We start from the raw sequence: 21,914 nt of genomic DNA on the forward strand, positions 1-21,914 counted from the left end.
TGTTGTGTTGAGAAACATCATGTGTGTTTATGTACTGTGTACTCACAACTAAGGGGGTTAAACTAACCTATAAAGCTATGCTTAGTGACATATGAGTAAAGAATGATTATTTTCTCAGCCTGTAATGACAATGAACAGTGTGTTCACATATTAACAGGTTTACCTGTTCAACTGGCCGTATTAAGGGTAAAGTAGGAGGGTTGTGTTTTCCCCCCGGTTCCCTGGGGACTTCTTCATCCTCCTCTCAGACATGTTGTTACACTACATTGTGTCACTGTGTGGTAGGGATACGATGTAACCCTTAGCTTGATTGCTGAGGTTGTGCTAAAACTGCTTGAGAAACTTTATTTTCCTAAAAGAAAAGATTGTTTGGTCGCTTTTCGTGTGTGCTTAGCAAGGCCTGTGGCCGATACTAATCGAGAATTATGTATTCTCTCATTATGAAAAACGGCGTTCCTCTGTAGAGTGTTTTTGCCATTTTTTGTAGGTGATGATGGGTTGTGTGTGTCATGTGACCTACAACTGGGTTGGGCTGGCCACAGAAGCACATGTGTAAGTTTGGTACCGGGGCTCTTGGAGAGCCCTCTCTATTCTGTGTTTTTTCCTTAGTAAAAATCAGATAGCAGGTTAGCACATGCGCTGTGTGAAGCTGTTAGACGCTTCATGGAGCTGACTATGACTGTGTCATACTCTCTTTTTGTCATTACATCGTATCATGGGTGTGGGGTCGTAAAGGGGTGAACTGGTAACCTTTCCTCCACCTTTTTTCTGTTGGTCAGGGGTAAACCCACCTGTCCTTCAAGGTTCCTGTCACGTTGCGGTTCGGCACGTTACAGGGTGAGGGGGGGGGGGGGGGGGAGTTTCCTGGTCCCACGCCCTGGAATATTGGGCGTGTGCACCGCAGAAATTCCCCCGCCATAGAGTACGTCACTGTGCGTGTCTCTGTTGGTAGGACTTCCGTGTGCTGTTCAGGTCCATATGATGGATCTGTTTAAAATGGGGGGTGGTCAGGGCTCCTCCTCACGAAGCTCCTATTCGGGCCTTCTGTGAGTTGGGACTCTCCTTCCATGTGAGGGAGCCTCCTCAGAGTACAGTGCCTCCTCCTCAGATTGATAAGGTGAGTGGAACCTCAAGAAGGAGTCCTACTCTATTGTGTGTGTATTCGATTCAATTCGATTTTTTAGTGTGTATGGGTTCAGTGCCTCCTCCCCGGAGAGCCCTAAAACCAAACTTTTACATGGCTCAAGGTGCAATATATTCTTTTCAATCTGTACAGCTCGCGTGGGAAGTCTCTCTGGGGATTTCCGTCTCCTCTCTATGGGAGGGTGGTAGAATGTAAAAATGTAAAAAAAAATTACCCCCGGCCGTGTAGACTGGGATACATACTGTTGGTGCTTCCTTCTTTTCTTTTAAAAAGAGTTGGAGTTAGGAAGTATCACACCCCTCTTGTCGTTCCCCTGGGCGCCTTGGGGATTCAATGACAGGTCTAAATAGCCTGTTCATTGATGTGGTTGTGTCCCGACGCACGCATAGTGCTAGCTCGGGGTGTTCTGTAATCAGGCGACTGACTGGCACGCCTTGGTTGCTTGGGGTTAAAACAGCGTTTTTATAAAGCAACTGGGATGGAGGTTTTTCCTCTTCCGACGACCTGTTTTGGTTGTCGACGGATTCTCGTTCATATCTGGGGGATGATGACGGAATGGATCTGAACATATGTAGAGGGGTCTCACGCCCTGGGGGTGGGCCACCGGGCGCGGTTCGCCCCGAACGTCTGGGTGGCGCCTTCTTTTCATGTTTAAGATCAACACGCATATCTGCCCCTTCTCCTGGAGTAGGCATGTCGGCGTGGTTAGGGCACGGGACTGGTTCTGGTCACGCTGGTCCGGATCAGTTGAACCCGTTGTCCGCCGGGGATGCAGATCTGCTGTTCTGGTACCCTGAGGGACTTGGGCTTTTTTCAGGGGGAAAAATGCCAGGTCGGTCCGGGTGTCACAGGGTTAAGCGCTATGGAGACCCTGGTTGGGTAAATTTTTTACTCAGCACTGTCGTAATGGCTTACGGCCATGCCAACCTGTACACGCTCGATCTCGTCAGATCTCGGCCGCTACACAGGTTGGTCCTGGTTAGTACTTGGTTGGGAGACCGCCTGGGAATACCAAGTACGGTGTGCTTGGGGCTGGTTCTCCATTCTTTTTCGCTCCTCTCTCACGCATGGCGAAGAGGGGCCTGTTGGGGTGGTCTTTGACCTCCTCTGGTGACCCTGTGCTTCCCGTATCGCCGGGCCCGGTCCGAAGTAATGTTTCGTCGACCCATAGGCCTGGGTTAACCCTTTTTTGAAAACTGAAACACTTGTTCTGCGGTATAGCCGGTGTATACCTGCAGGTGTGTTTTGGAGTTTTTTCTTGAGGGGTTATAGGAACAACCACCTCATTGGGTAACACCAAGGTGGTTGATTCCCTGGTGTGTTGGAGCAGTGTCAACTCCCGGGTTCACCGGTTGAGGGTGCCCCTGCACGTTCATGATGTCTGCCAATCGTGTCAGCCTTCTCTGCCTCAACCCCTCTGGGTGGGTTTTTTTTAAATGGAGGCTTGGTCATGCAACAACGCCAGCATACGCCCCTTCCGCCGGGGCGGTTGTGTTCAGCTGTCCCCTCTGGCGCCTGTCTCGTCCGCAGTCTCCAGGCTAGGGTTAACAGCCTGTTGCCTGGTTTTTCCCCGGTGCGCTGCCTGCTTCCGTTGGTTAACCTTTTTTGTGTGCTTACGGCCATGCTGACTGCCTGTTCTGCAGGGTCAGTGTGCCAGGCGGTGTACTATTGGGGGGACAGGGCCCGCTCGGCTGAGGGGCCTTTGTCCGAATATGCTGGCGATGTGGGGGGTGGGGTCACTAAGTGCCCACCTGGTGGGGTCTTGATGCTGGCATCATGGACTTCTCCGGGCCCCCATTCCAGGGGGTCCAGTCCCTTTGGTGGGTCTGGGCCTTCCTTCGCACTCCGCTGCTACGGCCTTGCTACGGGGTTGGGTTTGCCCTTGACCCCGTGATTCTGGGGGCAGTAACGAGGTTGTTCCCTCCGTTCGTTCCCGGGTGGCATGCGGGTTGTGCGTGTGTGTAGTCGTGGGGTCAGGCCACGGTCTGCTCACCCTGTGCGTTGAGTTGCTTGAGTGCCTCTTCGCACGGTCGGGTCCGTCACCCTCCTGGGAAACCTCCAATAGGGGGGGTGCCCTCCATTAGGGAGGGTCAGGGGGGCTCGGCCCTCCCTGTTCTGATGGTTGTGGGGGGCCTTCAGCGGGGTGTATTTGTCGGCCGGTGGCTCCGCTCGGCCTCCCTATGTGCATGACTATAACCAAGTTCTGTTAATAGTGGTGACGCTCGGCGTCCGACGCCGCTGAGCTGATAGGGGTGTGGTCAGACAAATATTGGGATTAAAGGTACATTGTGGTCTTTATTTAGTGCGCGTGCATGTGTGCGAGGACAGTGCATGAGTGACGCCGAGCGTCACCACTATTAACAGAACTTGGTTATAGTCATAACCTAACGATCCCTGTATTGGCGACAGCACTAAAGAGAGAGATTAGGTATTGACCTTCTGTCACATTATGCAAAACACGCCCCCTTTAGTTTGATTGATTGTAGCCACGCCCCCTTTTTGAGATGATGTATGACCCCTTAGGGCTTCTCTGATTGGTCGAGGATTCAAGGAGGCGGGACATCCGGTTTCGAGGGGAGGGACATCCGGTTTAGGAGGGGAGGGACATCTGGCTACGGAAGGGGAGGAGTTTTCAGATTTTTTTCAAAATAAAAGTTTTTTTTTTTTTTTCAAAATAAAAGATTCAAACGTTTTTTTATTTTCAGATTGTGTGTATTCCAAAGTTTTTTTTTTCAGATTGTATTTGTGTATTCCAAGTTTTTCAAAATAAGTTTTTTTATTATCAGAAATAAAAGATTCAAACGTTTTTTTTTCAGATTGTATTTGTGTATTCCAAGTTTTTCAGAATACGTTTTTTTTTATTGTTAGAAATAAAAGATTCAAACGTATTTTTTTCAGATTGTGTGTATTCCAAGGTTTTCAGAATAAACATTTCACAATATGTATTCCAAAAGTCTTAAGAATATAGTTTTACAATAAGTATTCCAAAAGTCTTAAGAAAAATACAATATCTTCACAATATGTATTTGTGTATTTTCACAATAAATGTGTGTATTCCAAGGTTTACAGATTAAACATTTAAACTGTGTGTGAGAATTAATTTACAGAATTAAGAATAAAATACATTTTGTGTATTCCAAATGCCAAATGTAAAATGCCAAATGTATTATTCTTCAGAAATGTTCAATGTATCTGTGTTCAGAATAAGTGTATCTTAAGAATAAATGTATCTTCTGTCTGTTTGCTGTTGGTGTGTAGAAAGAATTCTCCCCTGCTGTGTGTTCTCTCAAGTGTCTCAGCAGATTGTCTCCACTCAGTAGGCTGTCTCCTCTCTGTAGGGTGAAATGACATACAGAAACATTAGAGTGGTTCTGACACTGTCACGATTCTGAAGTGACAGCCCCCTGCGTTGTCATAGAAGGCGGGAGAATGAAGATGGGCCTATAGGGAAGCCTAAAACTACTATATGCAGCTTCTGTCAAACCAGATTTACGACCCTCCGACTTCCCCCTTTCTGCAGAGGCGTGTGTGGCTATGTGTGTATGTGTGTCTGTGTGTGTATGTGGTCTAAGTTACAGAATTAAGAATAAAATACATTTTGTGTATTCCAAATGTCAAATGTAAAATACAATGTCACAATCTTTAGATAATTGTGTTCAGAAAATTACAAATGTAATGTGTCTATATTTTATAGTTTCATATGGAAGAGTGTGTTTAAGCAAAAGTCTAAATAAAAGAAAATACAAATGCAAGTGAATAATAGGTTGATGTTGTTTGAAAAAAAGTGATAACTTGTAACCACAATAAGTATGTATGTATGTATGTATGTATGTATGTATGTATGTATGTATGTATGTATGTATGTATGTATGTATGTATGTATGTATGTATGTATGTATGTATGTATGTATGTATGTATGTATGTATGTATGTATGTATGTATCTATGTATGTATGTATCTATGTGTGTCTGTGGGTGTGTGTGATTATTTTTGTTATATTGATAGAGGATATAAAAAAATATCATTTTTTTCCATCTTTGACAGTGAACACCATGCTAACATTGACCAGGCGTGAACAATTGCCACTGAGCTCATTCAGCACCTTCTTGAGATCACCTGTACAAGAAATCTAAGCAAATTAATAAAGGACAGATTGATTCCGAGGCTCTAGTCAAAACAAAGGACTTCCATGGCTTATTCTACCATTCTACCCATTTCTCGTTGTGATCAGCCCCCGCTTAAGTGGTTAAATGTGTTGATTTGTGTTAACTGTAATGTTTAATGTATGTTTTATACAGTGTACATAGTGTGTCTCTATACATAGTGTACTATTGTGCTAATGTAATAGTGTATAATAGTGTAATAGTATTTTAGTATAATCAGTATTTTTACACAGTCTATCAGTCTTCTCTTAGATTCATTACTGGAATCTAAGATTCATCCTGTATGATAAGGTGGGTTGGTCTTCTCTATCAGAGAGGTGAAATAGGCATTGGTATCTGTTTATCTTTATCTTTAAGGCACAATTATGCTAGAATGGAATTATGGACCTTATCTGACCCACTCAAATGTTTGTTTGTTTGACAAGTCTGAACTTGTTACGTCTGCCTTTTGTTTTGATGCACCAGCTTCCTAGAATGATCTTCAACTCACACTAAATTCTAAAACATTCTAAAACATTATCACAAACCTAATTCTTTCTAATTTTAATTTGATCTTTGTTGTTTTCTCTTTTCACTTGAGTCTTTGATAGTGTCCTGAAAATATAAAGTAGAGAAAAGATCTGTCTATGTGGGTCTGTGTGACAGTGAGGGTGTGTGTCTCTGTTCGGGGGTGTGAACAGGGGCCCCTCTTAGGTGCTAAAACACTGCATGGGGGCGTGAAGATTAGGGGACATGCAAACTCAACTATAGTCACATTTACAGTCATCATTCAAATACAAATGGTTTATATCTTTGTAACATGAAAGTTAGTGTACAACATTTTACTCATAGCATATTTTTAGTTCACACAATGGAAGGGGTCACATGAACACAATTTAAAACAGGTACTAGAATTAACGGATCAGATCCCAAATCCACTGTAACCTCAAGCCTACTCACAAAGGCTATGGTTAATAAAACGTTCTATTATTCTAACCTATATGGGCACTTGTACAATGGACATTCAATTCCATCCATTTAATTCACACAACATATATATCTGAGTTAAGGGGCTAGGGGTTAATGTTTATGAATGTAGCATAAAATCATTAGAATTGTTAACGTGTAGCAATAAAACACAAAGTAGGTTCATGAGAACATGCAGATTATTTATTAATTTCAGATTATTTGATTTGTTCCAAGACCAGATGACATTTGAAGGAAAGTCAAGATATTATATGAGATGTTTTTAAAAGGGGGGATGAACTCATTTACTAGATTGAGTCAGACCGGGGTCTGAAGGTGTCCAGGGCTAGGGGTGTATGTATGCTGACAGTTTGGGACACGGTGCTTACAGAGAAGCTGTAGTTATTATTTCTTATTTCGTAAAACTAATACAATGTTGACTGGAAAATGAGTCTTTGACAAGGTTAAGAGGTAACAGATCAGAGAAAGACTTTTGTCTTGTTTACATCAGAGTCACCCATTTTCAATACATCAGGGCATACATGACATACAGATAGACATTAATGTTACATCCAGACATTTAGGACATACCAGATTACAAATACAGCACTGTTTGTGTTAACTTGTAAGGGTCTGTCTGTCCAAGCTGTTCTAACTGTTTCAATAGGGTATTTCATCCATCTTTAATTAAGACTTATTTTTGGATATAGATCACCTCAAGGCCTGAATGTCCATACACTGTATCAATGCTAAGCCTACATTTTTAGGTCAAATACCCGTTTTAGCATGGTTCAGACCTAACCAACACATCTACCCCAGTGTATTACAAAATCTTTGTATCTAATGTAGACAATATACAATTATATAATTGTCACCTGAAAACATATTGCAGAAACTATGGTAAATGTACTTTGGTGCATGTAAAAACTTCATATACCTTCATACAGAAGTACAGAATACTTTTATACAAAATGCTTCTATCTGCTACGCTTTCTGTTATTTTATGAAATAAAATAGTATACCATGTAAAATAGAAAATATAATATAATATATTTTTATACAATATGAAAATAGAGGTCACAGTGTTCAGTATAGACATATGTACAATGTTCGATGCAGAATAGAAGTAACAGAGTTACCATACAATATACTATGCAATGTACTAATATACAATACTATATAGTGCAAAGCAGAAATGGGATGAGGTACAATTTAGGTACAATTTACAGTAAGGTCTACAAAGGTATGGGGTGCATTGCAAATCCAATACCAATAAATATAAAGTGTCTTTAGGTGTTCTAAAATGTGGAGAATGGGTGCTGCAATGTGTTGTTTGTTTAAAGTGAATGTATGCGTTTGGATGTGTGTGTTGTGAGTGCATTTGATGTTTGTTGTATAGTGTTATTGCTCGTTACGTGATAACACATAATCCTATTGAATTCTGAATTCTTTGTTTATAGGCTGAGGGTCAATGATACACTTGAAATAGACATCTAAAATCATGAAACAGGTCGATTTTTTGTAGATTGAATCATTAGACAGAAGGATAATGTTAATTTGTCAAGGGGTTGGCATATATCACTCCCTTGACACCTCCCTACTTTTGTAAGACAAGCAGTTTGATGTTTGTTGTATAGTGTTATTGCTCGTTTTCCTGTTTTCATTTTTATCAATCTACTTTTTATGTATTTTTAGGTGTTTGGTTATGTTTTATCTGTCATTTAGACCAGATCTAGCTAAAAGGGGATATATGATCTCAAATGACTAAGGTTTACCAAGTGTCATGCAAGAATGCAACTCTAATGTGCTACATAAGTAAAACAGACTATTTGCAAACAGCATTGTTCTAAACAGTGTATTACAAATACAGTGTATTTGTATTTATATTTTAGCTAAATGTAAAAAACATGAGAACATAATCCTAGTGAATTCGGAATTTGTTGTTTAATGATTGAGTGTCAAGGCTGCACATAAATTATAAACATCTAAAACTATGAAACTGACTGATACACTTAAAACAGACATGTCAACCTAGTTTTTAGCTGTTTGCATAATGATAAGGTAAAAAAAACAAAGTGTTTCAATACAAATGTATTTTTTTGAAGTTTAGTACGATCAAGCCCCAAAGGTATTTTCTTTAACCTGATCTAAGGTAAACAAATAGCACATTTCTGAATTACTTTGCAGTGTCTAGTTTTTTAGCCACACTAAATATTTGTGCAATAAGAAAGCCCCCTGAGTTTTATGCTCTCAATATCTCGATAGGCATTAAATCCTACACACGATAGGAAATATTCAAACAGCTCAAAGATGATCATTCTAAGGCAAATACATTTAACTCACTCACCATAGTTAATGTGTAGTATGGCTAACATGTATGAAAGTAGCATAAAGCCGTTATTAGAGTTGTCGATACAATATTATAATTCATAATAATTTTGCAGAAAAAAGCTAAATACAGAGTATTACCGGCGAGGTTGTTTGATCTTTGTCCCGATGATTGAAGGAAATTCATTTTAAGAACCATTTAGCATGAAACATCTTAAAGCAAAGATGTATTATAACCATGAAAATAATGCAATGGTAGGTTTTACCGTGATTATAGTGTTCACAGATAGGAATGTATCCAGGACACATTCAGTAACATCATTAACCCTGAACAGACTTGTGAAGTCAGAGATAGGAATGTATTATTCACATTCAATTATCCAAATGTACTCTGTTTGAGTCAAATTTACTCTGTGAAATGTACTCTGCGAAAGTTCCCTGCACTATGCAGGGTTTTACATAGGCTACTAGCAAAAACAATTCATATTGTTTCAGTGATGGCCTGGCTGATAGGTCTATTGTCGACATGTCTTATTTCTACATGAAAGATTTGCTTCATTCACACAATAAATATGCTGTTTGTGTAAAATAATGTATAATATCCGGACTGATTCATTGTATAGTGAATCCAGGGGTATAGTGGATCGATTATATTTTGTATGAAGCACCTTAAAACAATGAGGCATTTCATTTATAATATCAAAACATGTCTTATGTTCTATAAAATGTTCTTATATATCTACAAGTATTATGTAGAATGATGTAAAAAGAGTTCTACTAATATATTTCACTTAAAAAACGTGTACAGAAAGATAAATATACGACCCCCGGAGCCCTGTCGGAGTGTATACAGGTTCTGTACAGTATACCATATGCAAATCCCATATGGTCTAGCGGTAAGGATGCCCTGGTTTCAACAGGGAGGCGCGGGTTCGACTCCTGCTATGGGAATTACACCTTTTTCTATACATAACAAATGTGTTGGTATGCTTTATTGTAACTGTTGGACTGTTTGTTTGTTTTAGTGCAACACTACTGTCACCAACATCTAAGAAGGATCTAGGGTTATCTCCTCAACACTAGGTCTGAGATGCATTTAAGTCCTATTGATAGGTTTTTCCATACCTTTGCAACTTTATGGTATCTACGGCTTATTCATGATTTAATGTGATACTTCTTATTGAATTGTTTAAAGAATATGTGTTTGACCCAAGGGGGCATTAATGTATTGTAGGACCTTACAAATATGATTTGATCCTAACAAATGTTAAAAATGTTTTCAAGCATTACATTTAACAGACAGTGGTGACATTTCGAAGTTTTAAAGGGTTCCAATTCACATACCTGAATATAGTTAGACAACAGGATAATACTTGTATTATTACTAGGATGAACTTAAAATCATTCAAAAACAATTATTACACTTTTGAGGTAGAATGAAACGCAGTTGTGTATATTATAATTTTTTTTATTAAAGAATATTGCAGATCATGCTGTAACCTTTTTTATCAATAATATAAGCGTGCATAACATCAATAATGTGATTAATATCTAAAGTTTCTAAACACTTATGATTTTTCAGCTTAAAAGCCGTAACATCCACTATTACGGTGTATAAACATAACAGGTGTGCTCTGTTAAAATGACCATTCATATGATCTAAAATAGTAACTATGCCATTTTCAGATAGAAGACTTTCATCCTCTGAGAGTGTCTCTATCATATATTGCCAATTATTTAGCAAGCCTTTCTCTCTCACCAGCTTCAACATATTTTCAAAAAGCCTTAAGCGCAGGCTATTGACATTCCCGGTTACCCATCGATGTACAATTGTCCTGACAGCTCCGCGGCTGTCACTAAGGCTTTAAGAGTAGCTACTTTGATTGGGAAGTGGAAGGTTTTTCTTCTAGTAGGACACAGTCTCTTAACCGTACCCCCGGTTGGGGATGGCATTGATGATGCTCTGTTAGTTACATCAACGATAGGTATTTCTTCTGGGTCGGGGTGGAATACATCAGATTCTGATGTAAGAGAACCCGTGTACCAGGGGCTATTAGGATTCGTACACCTGACAGGGTTTGACGGTGGTGAATCCGGCGATGAAGTCTCCCAAATCGTTGTAAGAGGGCTGTAACTAGTCCTAGGGGTGTCTAGGAGGCTTTGCAATGAAAAAGTTTTAGTTGAACCATACAGGGATACAGGTAATGTCTCAACTTCCTCGTCTGGAGCGTATAGTGGAAACAGGCTATCTAGTGTATCCGAGGCATGCTTAGAAGGATCAGCCTCATACCAAGCAAAGTTTGATTGCGTTGAAGTAGGGTCACCAAATCTATAACCGCCAGCGGGTATTGTCTCAACATCGTCAGGCATGTATAGTGGAGACAGGCTATCTAGTGTATCCAATGCAGAGTTAGCAGGATCAGCCTCATGTGACACATACAAAGCCATGATTGCTATCTAAAAGTACAAAATGCACTGTAAGTCTTTTTAAAGGAGGATTTAGGGTTGACACGCCCCATCCTCTGCCCCCTCGCTTGGTCACTCCCAATCCATCTCCTCTAAATCGTCGGCTGGATGGAGCCTTCTTCTAAAATATGCCAGATCTGTCCTCACCTTAACCCCTTCTTTAGTAACCATTCCGCAAGTCCTAAGACATTCTAACCAGGCCGGTACCGGTACTGAGAATAGGACATAGGTGTCAAACTCATGGCCCGCGGGCCAAATGCGGCCCGCCACGTCATTTGATGTGGCCCCCCAAGAGCTTTTTACATTAATCTTGGGTTAAAAAATAGCGGCGTTAAAATAATTGTGGGTTAATGCGTTAATAAAGCTTTGACAGCCTTAGTTATTACACATTCTTACACATACATGTGTGTTGAACATCTGAGGTATTGATGAAGTAACAAAGGAAAAAAGCCAAAAGCACTTACTCCTCAGACATTCTTTGACAATTTTACAGCCCAAAATACAAAAAAGATCCAGGCGGAATAGGTAACAAAGGGTTGAAGAAATATTGTCTGAACTGTCAGATGCAAACTGGCTGTGTGACATAACCGAGCATCGCGCTCAATTGAATAAGAAGCTGTAGGGACGCAAACAAGTCCCACCCAAAACTTGACCAATATAGTTGTGAACTGAGACAACCCTTATTTTGTTATTTTTGAGTACAGTTACAGTTGTGTGTTCATGCAGACACATAATAGCAATTTCATTACGAATTGAAAATGGGGGACCCTGATGTAAACAAGTCGAAAGTCTTTCTCTGGTCTGCATCCCCTTAACAATTGTGTGTATTGAGCTGTACTGTACTGTACCCATTCTGCAATCTGTTAATTAAAGTTAATTAAACTATCTTCCATTAGTTGGATGTATGGCCTCTGCAAGGTTGTGTGCAGCCATTTGTTTTTGTAACATCTGCTACATCTGTCCCACGCGTTCTTTGCAGCTCACAGTTGTTAGTTCTGCCCCTCTTGACTGTGACAAAAAGGTTTTGAACAAACTTAATGTCATAGCTTGTATTTGATGATATTCTTCTTTGTTATTTACTTGAATGGTTTGATCATTGATTGATGGAGTAATATGGGGTTCTGATAAACTAAAATTATTTGTTAAAATAACATAAGCTAACTTATATTTTTACATCTATGCAAATGCATTTGCAATATGTATAACTTGAATAAGTAATAAATACAGAAACAACATGTTTAACAATATGTAAATGAGTAGCTACATTTATTTTACATTACATTAACATTAATACAGTCTTTGGCCCTTTGAGGGCAACCACAATGCTGATGTGGCCCTCTGTGAAAATGAGTTTGACACCCCTGGAATAGGATATACTCATGACTTGTATTAAGGAACCTTGAGAAGATGGTTAGATTAGTCTCTACACCAAAAGCCAGAGTACTTTTTATAGATATCCGCCCGTAATACACATACCCGTAGTCTATTGAGCTTATTACCAGGGTGAATATAAGCCCGTCCTTAAGCGTTCTACCCACTAATCCGTCCATAGCCTCATACAAAGCTTTTTTTAGTTGCCAAAATTCACTCTCCGATAGGTCTATCTCAGATCTTCTTCCAACACCCTGGAAATCCTCCAAGGAGGTCTTGTAGAAGACAACTTTCTCAAATTTAACATCATAACAGAATCCTAGCACACCTTCCCTGAGGGGCCATATCTCGGTGTAAAACACGCTACCAAATTTGGATGGTGCAAGTAACTCTGCCTTAAAATGCGCTACTCGGGCTGACGTGCGTATAGTAGATGTAGCTAGACTGCTCGCCATTTTTCTTTCTAGGGTCTCTCTAAGAGGTAACTCTCTAAATATATAGGTTTTTATCCTACACATCTATAGCGTCATACAGACCCGTCCGCAGCTTCGCCCCCACCCCCATACAGTAATACACACCCACATAATCTTTTTGACAGTCGCAGTCCTTGACAGAAACTTTGAAGTATCAGCTGTTGTTTAAAGTACCAGGATCGTAGCATAGGAAATGGGTAATTTCTTCAGCAGGACTAGCAGCTGTATTATGAGCTCTATAAACTATGATCTTGCATTGCTTTTAAAACATGCTATAGCTAATAAAGTCAACGATGCCCACTTGTACACTGTAACCGGGAATGTCAATAGCCTGCGCTTAAGGCTTTTTGAAAATATGTTGAAGCTGGTGAGAGAGAAAGGCTTGCTAAATAATTGGCAATATATGATAGAGACACTCTCAGAGGATGAAAGTCTTCTATCTGAAAACGGCATAGTTACTATTTTAGATAATATGAATGGTCATTTTAACAGAGCACACCTGTTATGTTTATACACCGTAATAGTGGATGTTACAGCTTTTAAGCTAAAAAATCATAAGTGTTTAGAAACTTTAGATATTAATCACATTATTGATGTTATGCACGCTTATATTATTGATAAAAAAGGTTACAGCATGATCTGCAATATTCTTTAATAAAAAAAATTATAATATACACAACTGCGTTTCATTCTACCTCAAAAGTGTAATAATTGTTTTTGAATGATTTTAAGTTCATCCTAGTAATAATACAAATATTATCCTGTTGTCTAACTATATTCAGGTATGTGAATTGGAACCCTTTAAAACTTCGAAATGTCACCACTGTCTGTTAAATGTAATGCTTGAAAACATTTTTAACATTTGTTAGGATCAAATCATATTTGTAAGGTCATACAATACATTAATGCCCCCTTGGGTCAAACACATATTCTTTAAACAATTCAATAAGAAGTATCACATTAAATCATGAATAAGCCGTAGATACCATAAAGTCCACCAAATTTAAAATAAATTAATGCAGCACAGTCATACATATCCTTGCAAAGGTATGGAAAAACCTATCAATAGGACTTAAATGCATCTCAGACCTAGTGTTGAGGAGATAACCCTAGATCCTTCTTAGATGTTGGTGACAGTAGTGTTGCACTAAAACAAACAAACAGTCCAACAGTTACAATAAAGCATACCAACACATTTGTTATGTATAGAAAAAGGTGTAATTCCCATAGCAGGAGTCGAACCCGCGCCTCCCTGTTGAAACCAGGGCATCCTTACCGCTAGACCATATGGGATTTGCATATGGTATACTGTACAGAACCTGTATGCACTCCGACAGGACTCCGGGGGTCGTATATTTATCTTTCTGTACAAGTTTTTTAAGTGAAATATATTAGTAGAACTCTTTTTACATCATTCTACATAATACTTGTAGATATATAAGAACATTTTATAGAACATAAGACATGTTTTGATATTATAAATGAAATGCCTCATTGTTTTAAGGTGCTTCATACAAAATATAATTGATCCACTATACCCCTGGATTCACTATACCAGTGCTTCTCAAACTTTTTCTGTCAGGCCCCCCTTTGGCGGACCAAAATATTTTGCCCCCCCCCCCCCCCTCGCCCCAACAAAATAGTCATGAAATGGGCCATGTTTAAATGTATTGAAATGTATATCGTAACCTTTCAAATTGGCCCTATATTTTGTTTTCAGAGCTGTCATGGATGAAAAGCCAGCTTCACACAGATACTGTATGTGGTGCTGAATGGTATCAACACCTTAACTGCTGCATCATGAGATACTTGGTGGGCCATGAGATGAGATACTTGGTACTCAGCACCACACTCAGCTCTCTAGGTGGTATCAGATGAGATTTCAAAGAGTTTGGATGGAGATGTGTCAGGAAGCTTTGTCTCAATGTTGTCTGTAAAGTTTTTTTTTATCCAGAGTAACTTGGTGATCCTTTTCTGTTTTATTAAATAATGATTTTCAGATTTTGAGAAATGGTATTTTCATGGAGAACTGTGCAGCTGCAACAGATAGCACTTTAGTGATCATTTTCTGTAATCTCAAGGCCCCCCCTGTCATGCCTCTGCCCTGGGGGGCGCGGACCCCACTTTGAGAAACACTGCACTATACAATGAATCAGTCCGGATATTATACATTATTTTTTACACAAACAGCATATTTATTGTGTGAATGAAGCAAATCTTTCATGTAGAAATAAGACATGTCGACAATAGACCGATCAGCCAGGCCATCACTGAAACAATATGAATTGTTTTTGCTAGTAGCCTATGTAAAACCCTGCATAGTGCAGGGAACTTTCGCAGAGTACATTTCACAGAGTAAATTTGACTCAAACAGAGTACATTTGGATAATTGAATGTGAATAATACATTCCTATCTCTGACTTCACAAGTCTGTTCAGGGTTAATGATGTTACTGAATGTATCCTGGATACATTCCTATCTGTGAACACTATAATCACGGTAAAACCTACCATTGCATTATTTTCATGGTTATAATACATCTTTGCTTTAAGATGTTTCATGCTAAATGGTTCTTAAAATGAATTTCCTTCAATCATCGGGACAAAGATCAAACAACCTCGCCGGTAATACTCTGTATTTAGCTTTTTTCTGCAAAATTATTATGAATTATAATATTGTATCGACAACTCTAATAACGGCTTTATGCTACTTTCATACATGTTAGCCATACTACACACTAACTATGGTGAGTGAGTTAAAATGTATTTGCCTTAGAATTATCATCTTTGAGCTGTTTGAATATTTCCTATCGTGTGTAGGATTTAATGCCTATCGAGATATTGAGAGCATAAAACTCAGGGGGCTTTCTTATTGCACAAATATTTAGTGTGGCTAAAAAACTAGACCCTGCAAAGTTATTCAGAAATGTGCTATTTGTTTACCTTAGATCAGGTTAAAGAAAATACCTTTGGGGCTTGATCGTACTAAACTTCTAAAAAATACATTTGTATTGAAACACTTTGTTTTTTTTACCTTATCATTATGCAAACAGCTAAAAACTAGGTTGACATGTCTGTTTTAAGTGTATCAGTCAGTTTCATGGTTTTAGATGTTTATAATTTATGTGCAGCCTTGACACTCAATCAATAAACAACAAATTCAGAATTCACTAGGATTATGTTCTCATGTTTTTTACATTTAGCTAAAATATAAATACAAATACACTGTATTTGTAATACACTGTTTAGAACAATGCTGTTTGCAAATAGTCTGTTTTACTTATGTAGCACATTAGAGTTGCATTCTTGCATGACACTTGGTAAACCTTAGTCATTTGAGATCATAGATCCCCTTTTAGCTAGATCTGGTCCAAATGACAGATAAAACATAACCAAACACCTAAAAATACATAAAAAGTAGATTGATAAAAATGAAAACAGGAAAACGAGCAATAACACTATACAACAAACATCAAACTGCTTGTCTTACAAAAGTAGGGAGGTGTCAAGGGAGTGATATATGCCAACCCCTTGACAAATTAACATTATCCTTCTGTCTAATGATTCAATCTACAAAAAATCGACCTGTTTCATCCAATCCAATCCAATCCAACTTTATTTATAAAGCGCTTTAACAGCCACAGGGGCACAAAGTGCTGTACAGGGGGAGCATATTAAAAACTATTAGCAGCACTAAAAAAAAAAAAAAAAAAAAACAAGAGTACCAAAACAGAGATAAAAAACATTTGGTAAATATAGGCAGCAATACAAGTTTAAATAGATCAGAGTACTTACAAAAAAAATTTAAAAGCAAGGGAAACAGTAACAAAACGACATGTTTCATGATTTTAGATGTCTATTTCAAGTGTATCATTGACCCTCAGCCTATAAACAAATGTGTTATGTGTGATATGTGTTATCACGTAACGAGCAATAACACTATACAACAAACATCAAATGCACTCACAACACACACATCCAAACGCATACATTCACTTTAAACAAACAACACATTGCAGCACCCATTCTCCACATTTTAGAACACCTAAAGACACTTTATATTTATTGGTATTGGATTTGCAATGCACCCCATACCTTTGTAGACCTTACTGTAAATTGTACCTAAATTGTACCTCATCCCATTTCTGCTTTGCACTATATAGTATTGTATATTAGTACATTGCATAGTATATTGTATGGTAACTCTGTTACTTCTATTCTGCATCGAACATTGTACATATGTCTATACTGAACACTGTGACCTCTATTTTTACTTCTATTTTACATGGTATATTATTTTATTTCATAAAATAACAGAAAGTGTAGCAGATAGAAGCATTTTGTATAAAAGTATTCTGTTCTTCTGTATGAAGTTGTATGACGTTTTTACATGCACCAAAGTACATTTACCATAGTTTCTGCAATATGTTTTCAGGTGACAATTATATAATTGTATATTGTCTACATTAGATACAAAGATTTTGTAATACACTTGGGTAGATGTGTTGGTTAGGTCTGAACCATGCTAAAAAGGGTATTTGACCTAAAAATGTAGGCTTAGCATTGATACAGTGTATGGACATTCAGGCCTTGAGGTGATCAAGGCCTATATCCAAAAATAAGTCTTAATTAAAGATGGATGAAATACCCTATTGAAACAGTTAGAACAGCTTGAACAGACAGACCCTTACAAGTTATCACAAACAGTGCTGTATTTGTAATCTGGTATGTCCTAAATGTCTGGATGTAACATTAATGTCTATCTGTATGTCATGTATGCCCTGATGTATTGAAAATGGGTGACTCTGATGTAAACAAGACAAAAGTCTTTCTCTGATCTGTTACCTCTTAACCTTGTCAAAGACTCATTTTCCAGTCAACATTGTATTAGTTTTACGAAATAAGAAATAATAACTACAGCTTCTCTGTAAGCACCGTGTCCCAAACTGTCAGCAGACAGACACCCCTAGCCCTGGACACCTTCAGACCCCGGTCTGACTCAATCTAGTAAATGAGTTCCTTCCCCCTTTTAAAAACATCTCATATAATATCTTGACTTTCCTTCAAATGTCATCTGGTCTTGGAACAAATCAAATAATCTGAAATTAATAAATAATCTGCATGTTCTCATGAACCTACTTTGTGTTTTATTTCTACACGTTAACAATTCTAATGATTTTATGCTACATTCATAAACATTAACCCCTAGCCCCTTAACTCAGATATATATGTTGTGTGAATTAAATGGATGGAATTGAATGTCCATTGTACAAGTGCCCATATAGGTTAGAATAATAGAACGTTTTATTAACCATAGCCTTTGTGAGTAGGCTTGAGGTTACAGTGGATTTGCGATCTGATCCGTTAATTCTAGTACCTGTTTTAAATTGTGTTCATGTGACCCCTTCCATTGTGTGAACTAAAAATATGCTATGAGTAAAATGTTGTACACTAACTTTCATGTTACAAAGATATAAACCATTTGTATTTGAATGATGACTGTAAATGTGACTATAGTTGAGTTTGCATGTCCCCTAATCTTCACGCCCCCATGCAGTGTTTTAGCACCTAAGAGGGGCCCCTGTTCACACCCCCGAACAGAGACACACACCCTCACTGTCACACAGACCCACATAGACAGATCTTTTCTGTACTTTATATTTTCAGGACACTATCAAAGACTCAAGTGAAAAGAGAAAACAACAAAGATCAAATTAAAATTAGAAATAATTAGGTTTGTGATAATGTTTTAGAATGTTTTAGAATTTAGTGTGAGTTGAAGATCATTCTAGGAAGCTGGTGCATCAAAACAAAAGGCAGACGTAACAAGTTCAGACTTGTCAAACAAACAAACATTTGAGTGGGTCAGATAAGGTCCATAATTCCATTCTAGCATAATTGTGCCTTAAAGATAAAGATAAACAGATACCAATGCCTATTTCACCTCTCTGATAGAGAAGACCAACCCACCTTATAATACAGGATGAATCTTAGATTCCAGTAATGAATCTAAGAGAAGACTGATACTGTGTAAAAATACTGATTATACTAAAATACTATTACACTATTATACACTATTACATTAGCACAATAGTACACTATGTATAGAGACACACTATGTACACTGTATAAAACATACATTAAACATTACAGTTAACACAAATCAACACATTTAACCACCTAAGCGGGGGCTGATCACAACGAGAAATGGGTAGAATGGTAGAATAAGCCATGGAAGTCCTTTGTTTTGACAAGAGCCTCGGAATCAATCTGTCCTTTATTAATTTGCTTAGATTTCTTGTACAGGTGATCTCAAGAAGGTGCTGAATGAGCTCAGTGGCAATTGTTCACGCCTGGTCAATGTTAGCATGGTGTTATTCACTGTCAAATATGGAAAAAACTGATATTTTTTTATATCCTCTATCAATATAACAAAAATAATCACACACACCCACAGACACACATAGATACATACATACATAGATACATACATAGATACATACATACATACATACATACATACATACATACATACATACATACTTACATACATACATACATACATACATACATACATACATACATACATACATACATACATACCTACCTACCTACCTACCTACCTACCTACCTACCTACCTACCTACCTACCTACCTACCTACCTACCTACATACATACATACATACATACATACATACATACATACATACATACATACATACATACATACATACATACATACATACATACATACATACATACATACATACATACATACTTATTGTGGTTACAAGTTATCACTTTTTTTCAAACAACATCAACCTATTATTCACTTGCATTTGTATTTTCTTTTATTTAGACTTTTGCTTAAACACACTCTTCCATATGAAACTATAAAATATAGACACATTACATTTGTAATTTTCTGAACACAATTATCTAAAGATTGTGACATTGTATTTTACATTTGACATTTGGAATACACAAAATGTATTTTATTCTTAATTCTCTAACAACTTAGACCACATACACACACAGACACACATACACACATAGCCACACACACCTCTGCAGAAAGGGGGAAGTCGGAGGGTCGTAAATCTGGTTTGACAGAAGCTGCATATAGTAGTTTTAGGCTTCCCTATAGGCCCATCTTCATTCTCCCACCTTCTATGACAACGCAGGGGGCTGTCACTTCAGAATCGTGACAGTGTCAGAACCACTCTAATGTTTCTGTGTCATTTCAGCCTACAGAGAGGAGACAGCCTACTGAGTGGAGACAATCTGCTGAGAGACACTTGAGAGAACACACAGCAGGGGAGAATTCTTTCTACACACCAACAGCAAACGGACAGAAGATACATTTATTCTTAAGATACACTTATTCTGAACACAGATACATTGAACATTTCTGAAGAATAATACATTTGGCATTTTACATTTGGCATTTGGAATACACAAAATGTATTTTATTCTTAATTCTGTAACTTAATTCTCACACACAGTTTAAATGTTTAATCTGTAAACCTTGGAATACACACATTGTGAAAATACACAAATACATATTGTGAAGATATTGTATTTTTCTTAAGACTTTTGGAATACTTATTGTAAAACTATATTCTTAAGACTTTTGGAATACATATTGTGAAATGTTTATTCTGAAAACCTTGGAATACACACAATCTGAAAAAAAAACGTTTGAATCTTTTATTTCTGACAATAAAAAAAAACGTATTCTGAAAAACTTGGAATACACAAATACAATATGAAAAAAAAACGTTTGAATCTTTTATTTCTGATAATAAAAAAACGTATTTTGAAAAACTTGGAATACACAAATACAATCTGAAAAAAATAACTTTGGAATACACACAATCTGAAAATAAAAAAACGTTTGAATCTTTTATTTTGAAAAAAATCTGAAAACTCCTCCCCTTCTGTAGCCAGATGTCCCTCCCCTCCTAAACCGGATGTCCCTCCCCTCGAAACCGTATGTCCCGCCTCCTTGAATCCTCGACCAATCAGAGAAGCCCTAAAATGGGTGTGTTTTGCATAATGTGACAGAAGGTCAATACCTAATCTCTCTCTCACTAAGTATCTGTATTAGGAGGAAAACATTGTATCCGTGCATTTCTACTTTCATCTAAGGGCTTGTCCTCTCTGTGCCTGTGTTTCAGGAGCTGTCCCTGACGTCAGACACCAACCTTGTTAACTCCATGATGAACCTGATGGACTGCATGATGGACGAGTTCCACGATGAAGCCAAGATGAAGAGCATGAATGAGACGGATGTCTGCTCCTGGCTGGAGGTAAGATGGAAGCGAGGGGTTTTATACTCATGCTTTCCTGTTTGATTGTCCCCCATTCTTGTAGGTGTCTTCTATTTGTCTAACGGAACGTAAACCAATCTCTGTCACTCTCTTTGTCTGGGAATGCCCAATACCAAATTCGGTCACGCCCCATTTTGTGCGACATCCGGGCTTTTTTTACCGTCAGCTGTTGGGAATTTCATGTCGACAGGTAAGTGAAGTGAAATTATACTTATTTTAGAATATATATATCAAATGTCATGAGTATTCATCTATATTTAGTCATCTAAAGACTATGAACGTATGTACCAGTAAGAAGTGGGAATCTTGGGCGACGGTGTTTCCAAGTGCGGGTAGCCTCTCTAATCGTTAGCTGTTGCCCCAAGATAACGTCAAATAGTTTGGCAATGTTGCTAGCCATATAGCCAGTGTTATGTCCGACGAAAATGGGTAAAATACATTGTAATCTTAAGCAGAGATCTAACTTTGTCTGACGTGATGAATGAAGTGGCACAGAAATATAAGAAAAAAAGTTGCGTGAAGAATACTGAACTTTGATTTTGAGTGGTTTTTAACTTAACATTAACGTTATCCTTTTATATGACCTTCTCTCGCTCTCGAGCTAATACAGCTGTCCCTCCGATTCTGACACTGGAAGGGACATGCCTTGACAAAGTAGCATCCTATAAATATCTGGGCATATGGATTGAT

General features: G+C 38.2%; 1 protein-coding gene across 1 annotated transcript in view; it reads left to right on the plus strand.

Annotated features, from left to right (window-relative positions):
• LOC311225992 (dynein axonemal heavy chain 7-like) overlaps positions 1 to 21,914 on the plus strand; it is a gene marked incomplete at both ends in the record, with an annotated part of 810,419 nt that overhangs the window by 310,081 nt on the left and 478,424 nt on the right. Inside the window, 1 exon segment of the mRNA XM_084311374.1 lies at positions 21,072 to 21,203. Coding sequence (XP_084167500.1) covers positions 21,072 to 21,203 — 132 coding nt within the window.

Source organism: Notolepis coatsorum (genome assembly GCF_963971535.1).
Source record: "Notolepis coatsorum genome assembly, chromosome: 3".
In the NCBI taxonomy this organism is placed as follows: domain Eukaryota; kingdom Metazoa; phylum Chordata; class Actinopteri; order Aulopiformes; family Paralepididae; genus Notolepis; species Notolepis coatsorum.